Consider the following 17,193-nt stretch of genomic DNA (forward strand, 5'->3'; position numbering starts at 1 on the left):
CAAAGTCCCAGGAATGATCGCGACTTCGACGTGTTGCCGGGCCTGGGCGCCCGGTGAATCGCCTCAGTTTTCGATTCAGTGGGCCGGATCCCATCTGCGGCAACCCTCCTGCCCAGGAACTCGACCTCTGGGGCCAAAAACACGCACTTGGCCTTTTTCAGCCGCAAGCCTACCCGATCCAATCGGTGTAGCACCTCCTCCAGGTTGTGGAGGTGTTTCTCGGTGTCTCGACCCAATATAAGGATGTCGTCTTGGTATATGACCGTTCCAGGGATGGACTTGAGCAAGCTTTCCATGTTTCGCTGAAAGATAGCCACTGCCGAACGAATGCCAAATGGGCGCCTGTTGTAGACAAATAATCCTTTGTGCGTTGTGATGGTGGTCAGAAGCTTGGAATCTTCCGCCAATTCCTGAGTCATGTAGGCCGAAGTGAGGTCCAGCTTCGTGAACAGCTTTCCACCTGCCAGTGTGGCAAAGAGGTCCTCCGCTCTCGGAAGCGGGTATTGGTCTTGCAGCGACACTCGGTTGATGATGGCTTTGTAGCCACCACAAATCCTAACCGAGCCATCTGCTTTGAGGACTGGAACGATGGGACTTGCTCAGTCGCTGAATTCAATGGCCGAAATTGTGTCCTCTCTGAGCAGCCTGCCCAGTTCACTTTCAATTTTCTCACGCATCACGTACGGCACCGGGTTGAAACAGTGACTCAAATTTTTGCAAGACCTGCGAGCATGAATTTCGCTCCATGGATGAAATGGTGTGCACATCCTCCCATTTCCAATTCATCTCAGCTAGCCAACTCCTCCCCAAAAGCGTGGGGCCATTTCCTGGAACAATCCAGAGTGGCAGCCGGTTCTGAAATCCATTGTGTGTTACCACCAAGTTTGCACTGCCCAGCACTGGTATTATCTCTTTGGTGTACGTACATAGCTGTGTCTCAATGCGTTCCAGTTTGGGCCTGCTAGCTCTGTGTGGCCATAGTCTCTCAAATTGTTGGGCGCTCATGAGTGACTGGCTCACTCCCGTATCCAGCTCCAAGTGCACCGGGATGCCATTCAGTCAGACTTTCATCATCATGGGTGGCGTTTTAGTGTATAAGCTGTGGACGTCAGCCACATGAACTCTCTGAACTTCAGCATCCAGGCCTCATCCTGCATTGCAGACCCCTCATCTGGTTCCTCAGTCTCGCAGACTCGCCTCGCTACTGCCTTTTTGCACATCCTGGCCAAGTGTCCATTGACGTTACAAATCCTACAGGTATAAAGCTGGAAACTGCAGCTTTTGGCAGTGTGTCTACCCCCACATCTCCAGCATGAGCTGAGATTGCTGTTAACAAAAGGACTATTCCCAGGCATTCCTCTCTGATGGCCCATTTGGCTGTTTCGAAGCACTCTGATGGGGGATGTTAATGGTCCCATCACAGGATACATTGTTCCTCGTGATGGCGTGAATTGCCAATCCCCTTTCCATTGTCCCTGTTGCAGGCCCAGCCTGGAGCTTGTTGCTGCCTGGGCGGTGTCGAATTGCCCTTGCCTGTCTGCCTAAGTGGTGTCGCATTGCCCTTGCCTGCCTGCGGGGTTCTGTATCACTTTTACAACATTCTCTCCCTGGTTCATCACAACGTTAAAGCCAGGGCTGCGTGCGTAAATTAGCTTGGTCTCCTCTTCCCCTGCCATAAAGGTCTGAGCTAAAAACGCTGCCCCTTCTAAAGTCAAGTCCTTAGTCTTTATGAGCTTCCTGAAAATGCTGGCATGATTAATGCCCTCGATGGAAAAAGTCCCTTAACATCTCCCACCTGCAGGCATCGGAGAACTTACAGAGACTGGCCAAACGCCGCAGTTCCGCCATGAAGTCCGAGACATTTTGACCCTCCCAATGCCGGTGAGAGTAGAACCGGTGCCGGGCCATGTGTACACTACTTGCCGGCTTGAGATGTTCACTGATCAGCTGGCTGAGCTCTTCGAAGGACTTGTCCGCTGCCTTTTGGGGTGCGAGCAGGTCTTTCGTCAGCGCATACGGTCATTGGACCACAGCTGTTCAGTAGATGCGCCCTCCATTTGTCAGCCGCTGTCTCTTCCAGCCAGTCCTTTGTGACAAAGCTCTGCTGGAGTCTTTCCACAAAGTCGTCCCAGTCCTCACCCACACAGTAGCGTTCCTCTGTGCTACCGGTAGCCATCCTCGTGGTTCAGTGAATCCCGTTTCTCGTCGCCAAATGTAGTGTCTCTGCACCTTGTTACAAACTCACACGAAGCATGTATATATCAGACACGGTCACTCTGTGATCTTCACTTTATTCCCAGGACCAAAGAGTGCTGACCCTGGGTGGGACCTCCCCTTTTATACCTGGAAACCCAGGTGAGGAGTGAGTCCCGCAAGCTCATGCCCTGTGGTCAGGGTGTGCATTTCAAGGGTACAGGTACAGTGTACATGAGTTACAGTTACATAACTATTGTCATTGCAAGATGGTGAAATACATGACATGTTGCAGGACAGATTCCTGAACTGCTGTGACACTCTGTGAAATGCAGCCACGATGACAACAGTCTGAACTTGCATGAGAGCAGTCTGAGCTTGCATGACAGAAGTCTGAGCTTCCACTGCAGCACCCGGGTCATCAAACGAGGCCATATGTGTTAAATTAAAGAACAAAAAAGGGAGATCATACTACTGGGAGGGTACTACAGACCCCCAAGCAGTCAGAGGGAGATAGAAGAACAAATATGTGGGCAAATTGCTGTGAAGTGCAAAAACTATAGAGCTGTAATAGTGGGGGATTTCAACTACCCTAATATTAACTGGGAAAAAGGTAGTGTGAATGGTACAGAGGGTGTGGAATTCCTAAAATGTATTCAGGAGAACTTCTTTAGCCAGTATGTAACAAGCCCAACAAGGGAGGGAGTGGTTCTGGACGGTTTTGGGGAATGAAGAGAGGCAGGTGGAAGAGGTATCAGTGGGAGAGCATTTTGGTGCTCGTGATCATAATTCAGCAAGAATTAGGGTAGGTATGGAAAAGGATAAAGGGGGACCAATTGGGGTAAAACCAATTTTGCAGGAAGCAAAGAGGGTAATGGTTTATGGTATACATCAATGACTTGGACTTAAATGTTGGGGTATGATTAAGAGATTTGCAGATAACACTAAAATAAGCTGTGTCGTTGATAATGAAGAAGAAAGCTGCGGACTGCAGGAAGATATCAATGTACTGGTCAGGTGGGCAGAACAGTGGCAAATGAAATTCGATCTGGATAAATGTGAGGTAATGCATTTGGGGAGGTCTAACAAGGCAAGGGAATACATATTAAATGCTATGACACTGAAAAGTGCAGAGGAACAAAGGGACCTTGGGAGTGTAGGTCCACAGATCACTCAAGGTAGATAAGGTGGTTAAGAAAGCATAGGGAATACTTGCCTTTATTAGTCGAGGCATGGAATACAAGGGCAAGGAGGTTATGCTTGAACTGTATAAAACACTGGTTAGGCTGCAGCTGTAATGCTGTGTGCAGTTCTGGTCACCACATTATAGGAAAGATGTGATTGCACTGGAAAGGGTGCAGAGGAGATTTTCAAGAATGTTGCCTGGACTGGAGAATTTTGGCTATGAGGAAAGATTAGAGATGCTGGGTCTGTTTTCTTTGGAACAAAGGAGGCTAAGGGGAGACCTGATTGAGGTGTTTAAAATTATGAGGGGCCTGGATAGAATGGATAGGAAGGACCTGTTTACCTTGGCATAGGGGTCAACAACCAGGGGTCATAGATTTAAAGTAATTGGCAGGAGGTTGAGAGGAGATATGAGGGGAAATTTCTTCACCCAGATGGTGCTGTGAGTCTGGAACTCACTGCCTGAAAGGGTGATAGAGGCAGAAACCCTCACCACATCTAAAAGATACTTGGATATGCACTTAATGTGCCGTAACCTACGGGGCTATGGCCCAAGAGCTGAAAAGTGGGATTGGCTGGATAGCTCTTGGTCGGCCGATGCGGACACGATGGGCCAAAATGGCCTCCTACCATGCTGTAAATTTCTATAATTCTTTGATTCATCTGAGTCCTGTGCAACAGAACTCTAGTGCGACCTCGCCCTCTGTGGAGCTGGTATCTGCTCTAACCTTTTCCCCCTACATGGGCTGCAGGCCACTCATGCCTGGTGTTTCACCACGTGCATATCCCACCTGTAACCTATCCTCTAAAGTACACCCAGTGTCAGTATCTGAGCTGATCACTGCGAGTCTGAAATCACGTGATGGTGCTGTGTCTTCATCGTCAATGTGCTCTTCAATTTCCTCCTTTTCCACTAGTGCCTGGCCGGGTGGCAGTTCTTGGCTATCTCAAAGGAGACAGGCACAAGTGTAATGTTGTGGTGAGGGAGGGCATTGGGGGGGAAATGCAAGAAGGCCATGGTTACATTATGTGCAGCTTGTACATCAGAATAGATTGTGGGATGAGGGGGAAGTGTGACATGCGAAGGAGGATTATGTATGAGGATACAGTCATCTTGCATTGTTTCAGCCCTGTTGCTGGCCACGGGTTCAACGATTGGCCCTCCCAAGAATGGCCAGCATGGTCTCCTCCATCGGGGTCAGGTTATGCAGGTGGCTGTCTCCCACTGGTTAGGTCCTGCTGCCTCTGGTTCTGAGCCACATTGTCCTGCAAAAGAAAGGAAAGTGTGTCAGTGAGTACAGTGCAATGTGTTTGGGTGAAAAGCCTGTCATGGTTGAATAGCTGATGGTGTGTGCAAGCTGTGAGATGTGGATGTGAGGCTTGCAGCAGTGCGAAGTGTGTGAGGGTGAGGTGAAGCTATAAATGTGAGGTATGAGTCATGTTTGGTAGAGATTGTTGGCAAGTGAGTGATGGGGGTGTGGTGCATTGAGCAGTGTATGAGGCTAGTGGTGCAGATAGATGAATTTACTGACCACTCGTGTGAGGTCATTAAACTCTTCCTGCACTGCGGCAAGGTCCCCAGGGTTACACTGCTGGCATGACCACGATGGCTGTCTGCTCCCAATGTCTCGCCTGGAGGACCTCTGGGCCTCCTGTGGAAACAAAACTTCTCTCCTCCTGTCCACCTCCTGCACCAAGTCCTCCAGTGCTATATCCAAGGACATTGCAGCATTCTCTCCCCTGTTGTGACACCAGTAGAATTTTTTGCTGCTCTGACTCTTTTCCTCAGCTAGTTGAATCACCTGCTGAAGACAGAAATAACCTCCCCTTTAAGAACAACAACAACAAATTGCATGCAAAACATCCCAAGATGCTTCACAGGAGTATTATGAGACAAAAAAATATGACACTGAGCCACATAAGGGGAAATTAGGGCTGATGACCTAAAGCTTTGTCAAAGAGTTAGGTTTTAAGGAACGTCTTAAAAGAGGTAGAGAGGTGAAGAGGTTTAGGGAGGGAAATCCAAAACTTCGGGCCTAAGCAACAGAAGGCATGGCCCCCAGTGGTTGAGCGATTATAATCAGGGATGCTCAAAAGGCCAGAATTAGAAAAGCGTAGATATCGCGGGGGATGTGTGGGGCTGGAGAAGATTGTAGAGATAGGGAGGGGCGAGGCCATGGAGGGATTTGAAAACCAGGATGAGAATTTTGAAATCGAGATATTGCTTAACTGGGAGACAGTGTAGGTAAGCAAGCATAGGGGTGATTGGCGTAAGTTAGGACATGGGCAGCAGAGATTTGAATGACCTCAAGTTTAAGAAGTGCAGACTGTCTTTAAGAAGGTTAGCTTTAATTGATGCTAGCCTCACACAAACTTGGGCCCCCTGCTGAGCATTCAGCCACTCAGCAGCATGCTCAGCACTGGGCTGAACACCATAAGCCTGTTAATCAGCAGGCAGCACTAATTTAGCGTGCTGCCTTCATTACTTTGACCAGGTGCGGGTTGATCCCGCAATGCAATCCCCACACCCATTTTTGGGGACAATCTAATTTCTAACTGTTGGTGACCTGGATGAGGAAATACAGTCACAAAATAGAGGCAAGAAAGACAAGGTTTGAATCAGGTGCTGGGAAGTGAGCGATGCTGTCTGATGCTCGAGTTAGTTTGAGATTTAGACCTCAGCAGATCTGCTTACCAACATGGGACGTCAACACGTGACTGTCGGCATCGTATCCAGTAGCAGTAAATTAGGTCGAAACGAGTTCAGGTATGACAAAGGAAGTCACAGACACAGGTTTCGGGCCTTAAGAATTCAATGGAGGAGACAAATTGCCTGAGTAGCAAGTCATCATTGTTACTCTAAGGTGGGAAAACACTTGGGTGTAGGGTATCTAGAGAAAGGTCATACAGAAGTTGCAAAATCACTAAAAGTACATTTACCAGAAAGGCACAGTAAATATCTAGAGCAGGATGGCAAGGCCAGAGAGGGAATGCGGAAGTTATGTGCTAAGATGAAACCAGTTATCAGACTTTAGTTATGAGGGGCAACTAGAAAGCTTGTTTTTTTTTTCATAAGAACAAAGAAGTTTAAGAGAAGATCTGACAAAATGTTAAAATTCTGAGGGGTTTTGATAAAGTTTCATCTGCTGCTTCATGGGACAAGCTGAAGTGCCCTTGCAGAGAGCCGGCATTGGCTTGGCGAACCATATCCTGATTGCCCCCTTGCCTTCCCTCCCACCTCGAGGACTTATCCTTGGGCAACTGCCGACTAGGCAAGCAGCCCGATATTCATTTCTTCAAATGGGTGAGCTGTCTGTGGAGGCCTGACAGATGGCATTAGCTCGTCCAATTAATATTAATACGGTCCAATTTAGAGCTGGTCATGGGCCTCCCTGTTTGAGCACACATTGTGGCAGCATTGCCACCTTCATGACCAAAACCTGCCACCGACTTATTTATACTCCTGTAAGTCAGTCAGACTTATGACGTATATGTTACAGGTTTTTTGTTTTTATAAATATTGACTTTGGTTAGGTATCATTCTGTTGGAGCTGAATTACAAATGAGAGGCATTTTAGTTGGAATATATAGAAGATCTTCATATGCCATGTTGCTATATCCAGTGGATAGACCTTTCTCCATATGACTGACCCCCATTCTGACTGTTTTATTTGTTTGTATCTCCCCCTCCAGAATTCCAGTGCATGAATTTCTCAAGCTAGGCTCAAGAAGATTGTAGTAGTACTTAAAACACTTTTTCCATTCACTTAGTTTATGATCGGAGCAAGATTTGGAGTAACAGTAAAAATAGGTTACATATCCATTAAAGCTTTCAACTAGTTGTTCATAACTACTTTTTCATTTAAATTGTCAACCAGAGGAAGCGATAGCCCAAACATATTTATATTTCTGATAAGACTTAATGGAGACCAAATTCACACACTATCTCGACTGTTTTTCCATGAACTTGTTATTTATAATTTATTTCCCCGCCACAGGTTCAGTCACTTGTGCCCCTGATCTGTTCCAATGTCTCAACTCTCATGTATGCCTCCGAAAACATTGGCTATGTGATGGTGATAAAGATTGCCCAAATGGAAGCGATGAACTCTCCACAGCTGGTTGCAGTAAGTAATGCTAGAAACAATTGTCTTGGTCTATTAAGGCAAGAACTCACATCTGTTATACAATGGGACCAGTGGTTTCTGGAAAATAAACCACAAAAGTCACATTGACTGCATGATTCAGGAAGACTGAGTGAGTTATGACAGACATGATATGGATGATTTAATTTATATAACCCTAACTAGTTAATACGTAGTTAGAAACAACAGTGTGGCATACAACGTAACATCTTGTGTTGTGGTCCAGTGCACTTCTGGTTCCAGAATAATACTGGAAAATGGTAAATCTGTAAATCATGTAAAGAATGTTAATCAAAGGTATCAGATGAATGTTTCACCCCTTTAATTCAACTGCACACCAGAGACTTGGGTTGGAGATTTACAATCTGAGATAGAAAACTTGATGCTCAGGTGGAAAACTGACATAGTGGGTCATCTGCACATTATAGAAACAATGTACAATCAATGGAAATGAAAATCAGATGGTTTCTATAAAGGGTGGCCAATCTGCAAGGCTAGTTTTACACTCTGACAGAGAGTTGAAAATCTCCTCCCTCACTTTATTCGATTCTCTAAGTGTACCTTGCCTTTGAGTCATCTTACATTACCCAGTCCAAAGCAAATTTAAAAATGGCACAAACCAAACACAGTGGAGAAGCAGTACACAATTGAATGGATTCATTAGCTTTACCCTGCCACAGCCATCAAAAAATTAAGTCCAACACAAAAATTTGTGAGCTAACATTACTTTATTAATATATCCATGGTGCCACCATACAGTAAAGCATCGAGTTAACACTTCGACAGAATCTAAAAACATTACAGGCACAACTATAGTTTGAGTACATTACACCGATGCCATATTTCCTCAACAGTTGCAGAATGGGACTCCTACCTAAATTACAGCAGAACTGCTTGGAAAAAGATCAGGACTTTGGTTTAACATCTCATCTGTAATATGTTGTATTCCCTCAATACTGCACTGAAGTGTGAGCCTAGAAGTGCATTCAATTCCTGAACTGAAGTAATTAACTTCAGACTTAGAGGCAAGAGTGCTACTGCTGAGCCAAGGCTAACAGATATGGTTTAAAACTCCACTTTTATGACATTTTTGCCAAAAATTAACAATTTTACCTTTCTCCTTTTTATGGGGTGACATACATAAACTTAAAATACATTAATTACAAAATAAATTATAATTACCTTTTTTTGATAAAGTATTAGTGTGCCTGCAATTTATTGTGATATGATTGTTGCATACATGTTTGCAAAGTAATGTTTTGACTACTTTAATGGAGTCATATCCTACTGTAATAACTTCATCTTGCAAATTACTATTACATACACTTATCAACATTAATTTCATCTATTGTTTCTCATTCTAGCACATAATAGCACATGTGATAACAAAGCTTTCATGTGTCAGAACAAATTGTGTGTTCCACAAAATTTTGTATGTGATCATGATGATGACTGTGGAGATGGATCTGATGAATCTCCAGAGTGTGGTAGGTATAAACTATTCTTCATATCAAAATGTTGGTGGTATTCTGAATTGGACTAACCTTCTCACTGATATCAATATTGTCCTGAGATAATGTAATCAAGGGCTGTCATCATATAAGAACATATGAATATAAAAAATAGGAACAGGAGTAGGCAGTACGGCCCCTCGAGCCTGCTCCGCCATCCAATAAAATCATGGCTGATCTGATCATGTACTCAGCTCCACTTCCCCACCCACTCATAACCCCTTATCCCCTTATCGTTTAAGAAACTGTCTATTTCTGTCTTAAATTTATTCAATGTCCCAGCTTCCACAGCTCTCTGAGGCAGCGAATTCCACAGATTTACAACCTCTGAGAGAAGAAATTTCTCCTCATCTCTGTTTTAAATGGGCGGCCCCTTATTCTAAGATTGTGCCCTCTAGTTCTAGACTCCCCTATCAGTGGAAACATCCTCTCTGCATCCACCTTGTCAAGCCCCCTCATAATCTTATATGTTTCGATAAGATCACCTCTCATTCTTCTGAATTCCAATGAGTGGGGGCCCAACCTACTCAACCTTTTCTCAAATGTCAACCCCCCCTCATCCCCAGAATCAACCTAGTGAACCTTCTCTGAACTGCCTCCAAAGCAAGTATATCGTTTCGTAAATATGGAACCCAAAACTGCACGCAGTATTCCAGGTGTGGCCTCACCAATACCTTATATAGGTGTAGTAAGACTTCCCTGCTTTTATACTCCATCTCCTTTGCAATAAAGGCCAAGATACCATTGGCCTTGCTGTACCTGCTGTACCTGCATACTATCCTTTTGTGCTTCATGCACAAGTACCCCCAGGTCCCGCTGTACTGCGGCACTTTGCAATCTTTCTCCATTTAAATAATAAGTTGCTCTTTGATTTTTTTCTGCCAAGCTGCATGACCTCACTCTTTCCAACATTATGCTCCATCTGCCAAATTTATAGGTGGTCTTTTTAAATCATGTTTAACATTTTTGGAATTCAGTTTTTTTTCTTCTCAGATAAGGATTGACAAGTTTTACTTGACCAATTGATTAGGTAACATCAGTGGTGGGCAAAATACAGACCCACGGGCCGTATCCGGCCCACCAGTTCATTCTATCTGGCCCGCTGGATGGGACAGTAATAGAACGTGAGCCAAAGCTCAAGCTGCATATTAGTCTGAGTCGAGTCACAGCTGCTCATCTTTCCTCTCCCGGTACCTAGAGTTGATGGCACGGGGGTTCTCAATGCTTTCTTAGACACGGGAGTGGATCCTGCAGCACAACCATGTAAACTTTCAGTACAACATATAATCAATTGATAAATCATTTCATTCATTTAGTAACTGATGATTTTACTATTTTGCACTACATTTGTGTAGTTAAGATCAAATTTACTATCAGTGTCAGCTGTGGCTCAGTGGGTTGCACGCTTGCTTCTGAGTCGGAAGGTTGTGAGTTCAAGTTCCACTCCAGGGACTTGAGCACACAAAATCTTGGCTGACACTGCAGTGCAGTGCTGAGGGAGTGCTGCACTGTCAGATGTGCCGTCTTTCAAATGAGACATTAAACTGAGGCCGGTCTGCTCTCTCAAGTGGACATAATAGATCCCATGGCACTATTTCGAAGAAGAGCAGGGGAGTTATCCCCAGTTATCCCCTGTGGCCTGCCCAATATTTATCCCTCAATCAACATAACAAAAACAGATTATCTGGTCATTATTTCATTGTTGCTTGTGCACAAATTGGCTGCTGCATTCCTACATTACAACAGTGAGTACACTCCATAAGTACTTCATTGGCTGTAATGCACTTTTGTGACATTTGGTGGTCATGAAAAGCGCGATATAAATCCAATTCTTTCTTTTCTTTTATTATCTGAATTTATGTTTATATTGGGAGGCTAGAAATGGGAGTGATGATCAACAGTATGATTTGACCTGTTTACCAATTTAACACTTTGCTCTCATGAATTACTGTTAGTGAGGTATTAATTCTTGCACAATTATTCACTCATTTTGATATTACCCTACTTAATTAGTATATGGAGGCATAACTAAATGGACTTTGGTATATTGGACATTACATTCTCTATTTTTAATTTAGTCCCTTTTACCCCATACCATGTTTAAGTTTATGGACATGACTGGAAAAGGGTTGTAAAGATTTATGACTTTGGTCACGCCCAGTAATAAATAGCACTTGGGCAAGAAATGTGTATTATAATGGTGCATTACTTGTGCCCATTCTCAAGTGAAAGACCACAAACTCTATAAGCATCGGCTTTTCTCAGGAGTGATAGTACGTTGACAATGAGCAAGCCCAATTTGATGGCTGATCTCATGTTGCTTTATCTGAGGTAAGATAGAGGGCATTGGAGTGGCACTATCTTTCCAGACTCTGAGAATCGTCTGATTCTCAATTTGTTAATGATACATTTCACTGCATTTTTATATTGGGAGTGCTTTTTCTGCTGAATCACTCAAGATCAAAGGTAGATGATCATTTAAGATGTTACAGTAAGCCATGTACACCAAAAGTACTGCAGGCAAACATGCACAATAAAACGGTAAATATTAAAATCCTTCTTTGCATACTGCAAATCTGTTAATTGTCTTGTCATGACAAGTAAAACAGTTTGAAGCATACAGAAGTCCAATAACTGATAATTTTACACTGTACAGAAATAAAATTGAGTTCTCTCACTTCACTGATGAGCTTGCAGTCTTTCAAATTTAACATTACCCTTTGAGATTATCTAAACCTACAGCTTTCTTAGAATTTAATGACCCAGATATCCTCTTGTGAGCCATAAAGCTTCCATAAAGCTTAGAGATAAAGCTGTGCTTGTGTGTATTCACCCTAGGGAATTTTCAAACAAATGTGGGGAGGCAAATAACCCCTCAGAAAACATTCAAGTATATTTAATCTGGAGAAAGCTATAGAATTCCTGATGATGGAGAGATTCCTCTCTCTGATGCACACAGGATTTGAATTAGAAAAACATTTAGAAACCGAAAATATAATAGAGGAGTCAGCATGGATTTCATGTTTGACCACCCTATTGAATTCTTTGGAGAAGTAACAGAAAGTGTGGACAAGGGTAATGCAGTAGATGTAATATATTTGGATTTTCAAAATGCTTTTGATAAGGTACCACATAGTAGGATCGTGATTAAGGTCCGAGCATGTGGAGTCAGGGGTTAAGTCGACAGCAATATGGCAACAAAACAGAAAACAATGCGTAGGAGTTAAGTGTAGCTCTCCAGAATAAAATACGGTGGGAATTGGTGTTCCACAGGTACCGGTGCTAGGACCAGTGTTCAAAATTTGCATCAATGATTTGGACATGGGAATTGTAAGTACAATTTAAGAATTTGTGGACGACATCAAATTGGGAAATGCAGTTAACACAATTGAAGAATACGACAAAATACAAGAAACATAGAAACATAGAAACATAGAAAATAGGTGCAGGAGTAGGCCATTCGGCCCTTCTAGCCTGCACCGCCATTCAATGAGTTCATGGCTGAACATTCAACTTCAGTACCCCATTCCTGCTTTCTCGCCATACCCCTTGATCCCCCTAGTAGTAAGGACCTCATCTAACTCCTTTTTGAATATATTTAGTGAATTGGCCTCAACAACTTTCTGTGGTAGAGAATTCCACAGGTTCACCACTCTCTGGGTGAAGAAGTTCCTCCGCATCTCGGTCCTAAATGGCTTACCCCTTATCCTTAGACTGTGACCTCTGGTTCTGGACTTCCCCAACATTGGGAACATTCTTCCTGCATCTAACCTGTCTAACCCCGTCAGAATTTTAAATGTTTCTATGAGGTCCCCTCTCATTCTTCTGAACTCCAGTGAATACAAGCCCAGTTGATCCAGTCTTTCTTGATAGGTCAGTCCCGCCATCCCAGGAATCAGTCTGGTGAACCTTCGCTGCACTCCCTCAATAGCAAGAATGTCCTTCCTCATGTTAGGAGACCAAAACTGTACACAATACTCCAGGTGTGGCCTCACCAATGCCCTGTACAACTGTAGCAACACCTCCCTGCCCCTGTACTCAAATCCCCTTGCTATGAAGGCCAACATGCCATTTGCTTTCTTAACCGCCTGCTGCACCTGCATGCCAACCTTCAATGACTGATGTACCATGACACCCAGGTCTCTTTGCACCTCCCCTTTTCCTAATCTGTCACCATTCAGATAATAGTCTGTCTCTCTGTTTTTACCACCAAAGTGGATAACCTCACATTTATCCACATTATACTTCATCTGCCATGCATTTGCCCACTCACCTAATCTATCCAAGTCGCTCTGCAGCCTCACAGCATCCTCCTCGCAGCTCACACTGCCACCCAACTTGGTGTCATCCGCAAATTTGGAGATACTACATTTAATCCCCTCATCTAAATCATTAATGTACAGTGTAAACAGCTGGGGCCCCAGCACAGAACCTTGCGGTACCCCACTAGTCACTGCCTGCCATTCTGAAAAGTACCCATTTACTCCTACTCTTTGCTTCCTGTCTGACAACCAGTTCTCAATCCATGTCAGTACACTACCCCCAATCCCATGTGCTCTAACTTTGCACATCAATCTCTTGTGTGGGACCTTGTCGAACGCCTTCTGAAAGTCCAAATATACCACATCAACTGGTTCTCCCTTATCCACTCTACTGGAAACATCCTCAAAAAATTCCAGAAGATTTGTCAAGCATGATTTCCCTTTCACAAATCCATGCTGACTTGGACCTATCATGTCACCTCTTTCCAAATGCACTGCTATGACATCCTTAATAATTGATTCCATCATTTTACCCACTACCGATGTCAGGCTGACCGGTCTATAATTCCCTGTTTTCTCTCTCCCTCCTTTTTTTAAAAAGTGGGGTTACATTGGCTACCCTCCGCTCCATAGGAACTGATCCAGAGTCAATGGAATGTTGGAAAATGACTGTCAACGCATCCACTATTTCCAAGGCCACCTCCTTAAGTACTCTGGGATGCAGTCCATCAGGCCCTGGGGATTTATCGGTCTTCAATCCCATCAATTTCCCCAACACAATTTCCCGGCTAATAAGGATTTCCCTCAGTTCCTCCTCCTTACTAGACCCCCCCGACCCCTTTTATAACCGGAAGGTTGTTCGTGTCCTCCTTCGTGAATACCGAACCAAAGTACTTGTTCAATTGGTCCGCCATTTCTTTGTTCCCCGTTATGACTTCCCCTGATTCTGACTGCAGGGGACCTACGTTTGTCTTTACTTACCTTTTTCTCTTTACATATCTATAGAAACTTTTGCAATCCGTCTTAATGTTCCCTGCAAGCTTCTTCTCATGCTCTATTTTCCCTGCCCTAATCAAACCCTTTGTCCTCCTCTGCTGAGTTCTAAATTTCTCCCATTAGACATTATTAGACATTAATAAACTTGCAGAATGTGCATGTAATTGGTAATTTAATTTCAATATAGGTAAATGTGAGGCAGTGCATTTTGGCAGGAGAATAAGGAGGACACATACTGCTTGGATAATAAGAGTCTGAATAGGGTAGAGGAGCAAAGGGATCTAGGGGTACAGATACATAAATCTCTAAAAGTAGCAATGCAGATTAATAAGACCATCAAAAATAAGCAAATAAACACTGGGGTTCATTTCTCGAGGGATAGGATTGAAAAGCAGAGAGGTTATGTTAAATTTGTATTGAACCTTGGTTAGGCCACACTTGGAGTACTGTGCACAGTTCTGATCTCCATATTATAAAAACAATATAGAGATATCCGAGAAGGTGCAAAAAATATTTACAAGGGTGATAGCAGAACTGAGAGGATAAAATTATCAGGAAAGGCTGAACAGGCGGGAGTTCTTTCCCCCAGAAAAGAGAAGGCTGAGACGTGACCTGATCGAGGTCTTTAAGAAAGGGTTTGATAGGGTAGATGTAGAGAAAATGTTACCACTTGTGGGGGAGTCCAAAACTAGTGTTCATAAATATAAAATATTCATTAATAAATCCAATAGGGAATTCAGGATAAACTTATTTCCCCAAAATGTGGTTAGGAATGCTTTACCACAAGAAGCAGTTGAGGCAAATAGCATAGATGCATTTAAGGGGAAGCTAGATAAGCACATGAGGGAGAAGGGAATAGAAGGGTATGCTGATAGGGTTAGATGGAGAGGGATGAGAGGAGACTTCTGTAGAGCATAAACGCCGGCATTGACCAATTAGTTCAAATGCCCTGTTTCAGTGCTACAGAGTCTTTTGACAGTTTGACAGTTCCAACGCAGCCCCAGGAGAAGGGCCTTTGCAGGCGGAGATTTGAGCTATTTGTCCAACTCTTGCCCAGTGAATGTCCTTCAAACTCTTGCATCTGATAAAAGCAGGTGTAAGGTCCGCTTTTACCAGCGTAATAGTTTTAAAATATATAATAATAAAATGTTAGCAATAAGTTTTATATTAAAAACCCTGTCCATTAAGGTAAGTTTATTTTTACCCCTATATAAAAAAAATTCAAAAAAATAATGCTTTGTGTAAAACATTTAATTACATTCAATTTCAATTAATTTTAAATATGTGAATTGTTTTTATTATTTATTTTAAATGTTTGTATTTTGGGGGGTAACCCCATTCATAGAAATGGTGATCTCCGTATAAACGGAACTCACCATTACTGTGAATGGGGATACGCCACTTTCATTGGTTGGTCCGGCCTATGTGATCCCAGGCTGCATATACACTCCTGGAATACGAGGGTCCCTACACTGGATTTGGAGTGCAAGTCTACGTTCACCTGGGACTACCAGGCAATTTTATAAAAAAACATTTCAGTCAGAGGCATCTGCCCGCGGGATGCCTCCAACCACAATTTTTGGCCCAATATTTTCAAAATGTATTTCTCAATTTTGCTGTCAGTAATGAGAACAAATACATAACAACTTGTGTTTATATAGCACCTTTAATGTAGTAAAACATCCCAAGATGCTTCATAGGAAAGTAATCAGTATGTGTCCATGTGTCTCTCTTCATAATTTAAAACCCTAAATTTTAGAATCTTTATCATCCTCCTGAGTTCTCCTGTGTTCTTTTGAAGGTATGATGCTTAAAACAGCACACAGCTTTCCAAACAAGGCCCATGTATGCAAAGTTAAAATGATATATTTTCACATAGTCAAATGCCCTTCAGATGTATCATAGTATTTGATTTGCCTTGTTCATAACAGCTGTACACTGACTGAATAATTTCACTAATTGGCGAATTGTCAAACCATAATTGATTTTCATTCTTCCTTTCTTTATGTCCAATATGCATTGATCTATATCCCTAGCGCATCCACTTAATTAATCCAGTTTTATTTTTAATGCCACCAATCTCCGTTATCCTCACCACTTGACCATATAGATTTGTGTCATAAGCAAATTTAATATATTACAGAATATCCTGCCTAAAATTGATGAAAAAGCAGTTATAAACAGATCCCTATGGAATTCAGCGAACTCCACTCCTCGACAACTTTTCTCATTTACCATAATGCCCTTATACGAAGGCAGTTTTCAATCGAAGTGACTATTTGTGCTGTGGAGTCCTGCCCCGATCCCTGCCCAATCCAGAAGTGCAGGACCGGAGGTGCAGTGCCAAACCTGAATCATTCCGACCACGTTGCCCGCTGAGCTCCCGACCAAGCAGCCCTGAGCATGGAGATAATTACCCTGATTCTGGAGCTAATTTCTCTGATTCTGGAACTCCTATTTTCCCGGTGATTTAGCGGCCCCCAGCTCCCCGCTGGGCCCCGAGCCCCCCGCTGGGCCTTGAACTCCCCGCTGGGCCTCAGCTCCCTGCTGGCCCCGAGCCCCGAGCTCCCCGCTCGGCTGCCGAGCACCGAGCTCTCCGCTGGGCCCCGAGCTCCCTGTTGGACCAGGTTGGGGGGGGAGAGAGAGAGTCTGTTTGAGGCGGGGGGAGAGAGAGAGAGAGCCTGGTTGGGGGGGCAGAGAGAGAGAGAGAGATGTGGAGGAAATTCAGAGAAGAAAAATCCAACCCCTTTTACACCCACACCCGACATCGTTGGAGTGGATAAAATCCAGCAGTCACGAGACTGACACTTATACCCAATAAACCTGTTAACAATCCACACATAATGTCCCATCTATGGTGGTGGTACAAAGTTATGCACTTGTGCTTGGGTAAGGGACTCC

At 43.6% G+C, this 17,193-nt stretch overlaps 1 protein-coding gene across 1 annotated transcript in view; it reads left to right on the forward strand.

The window, feature by feature from the left end:
- The window catches only part of LOC139253819 (low-density lipoprotein receptor-related protein 1-like), a 2,398,725-nt gene that overhangs the window by 1,963,388 nt on the left and 418,144 nt on the right, over positions 1 to 17,193 (forward strand). Inside the window, exons 53-54 of the mRNA XM_070873585.1 lie at positions 7,377 to 7,505; positions 8,888 to 9,010. Of these exons, the coding sequence (XP_070729686.1) occupies positions 7,377 to 7,505; positions 8,888 to 9,010 (252 nt within the window). The remainder of the gene's footprint in view (positions 1 to 7,376; positions 7,506 to 8,887; positions 9,011 to 17,193) is intronic.

This window comes from Pristiophorus japonicus, chromosome 3 (assembly GCF_044704955.1).
Source record: "Pristiophorus japonicus isolate sPriJap1 chromosome 3, sPriJap1.hap1, whole genome shotgun sequence".
Classification (NCBI taxonomy): Eukaryota; Metazoa; Chordata; class Chondrichthyes; family Pristiophoridae; genus Pristiophorus; species Pristiophorus japonicus.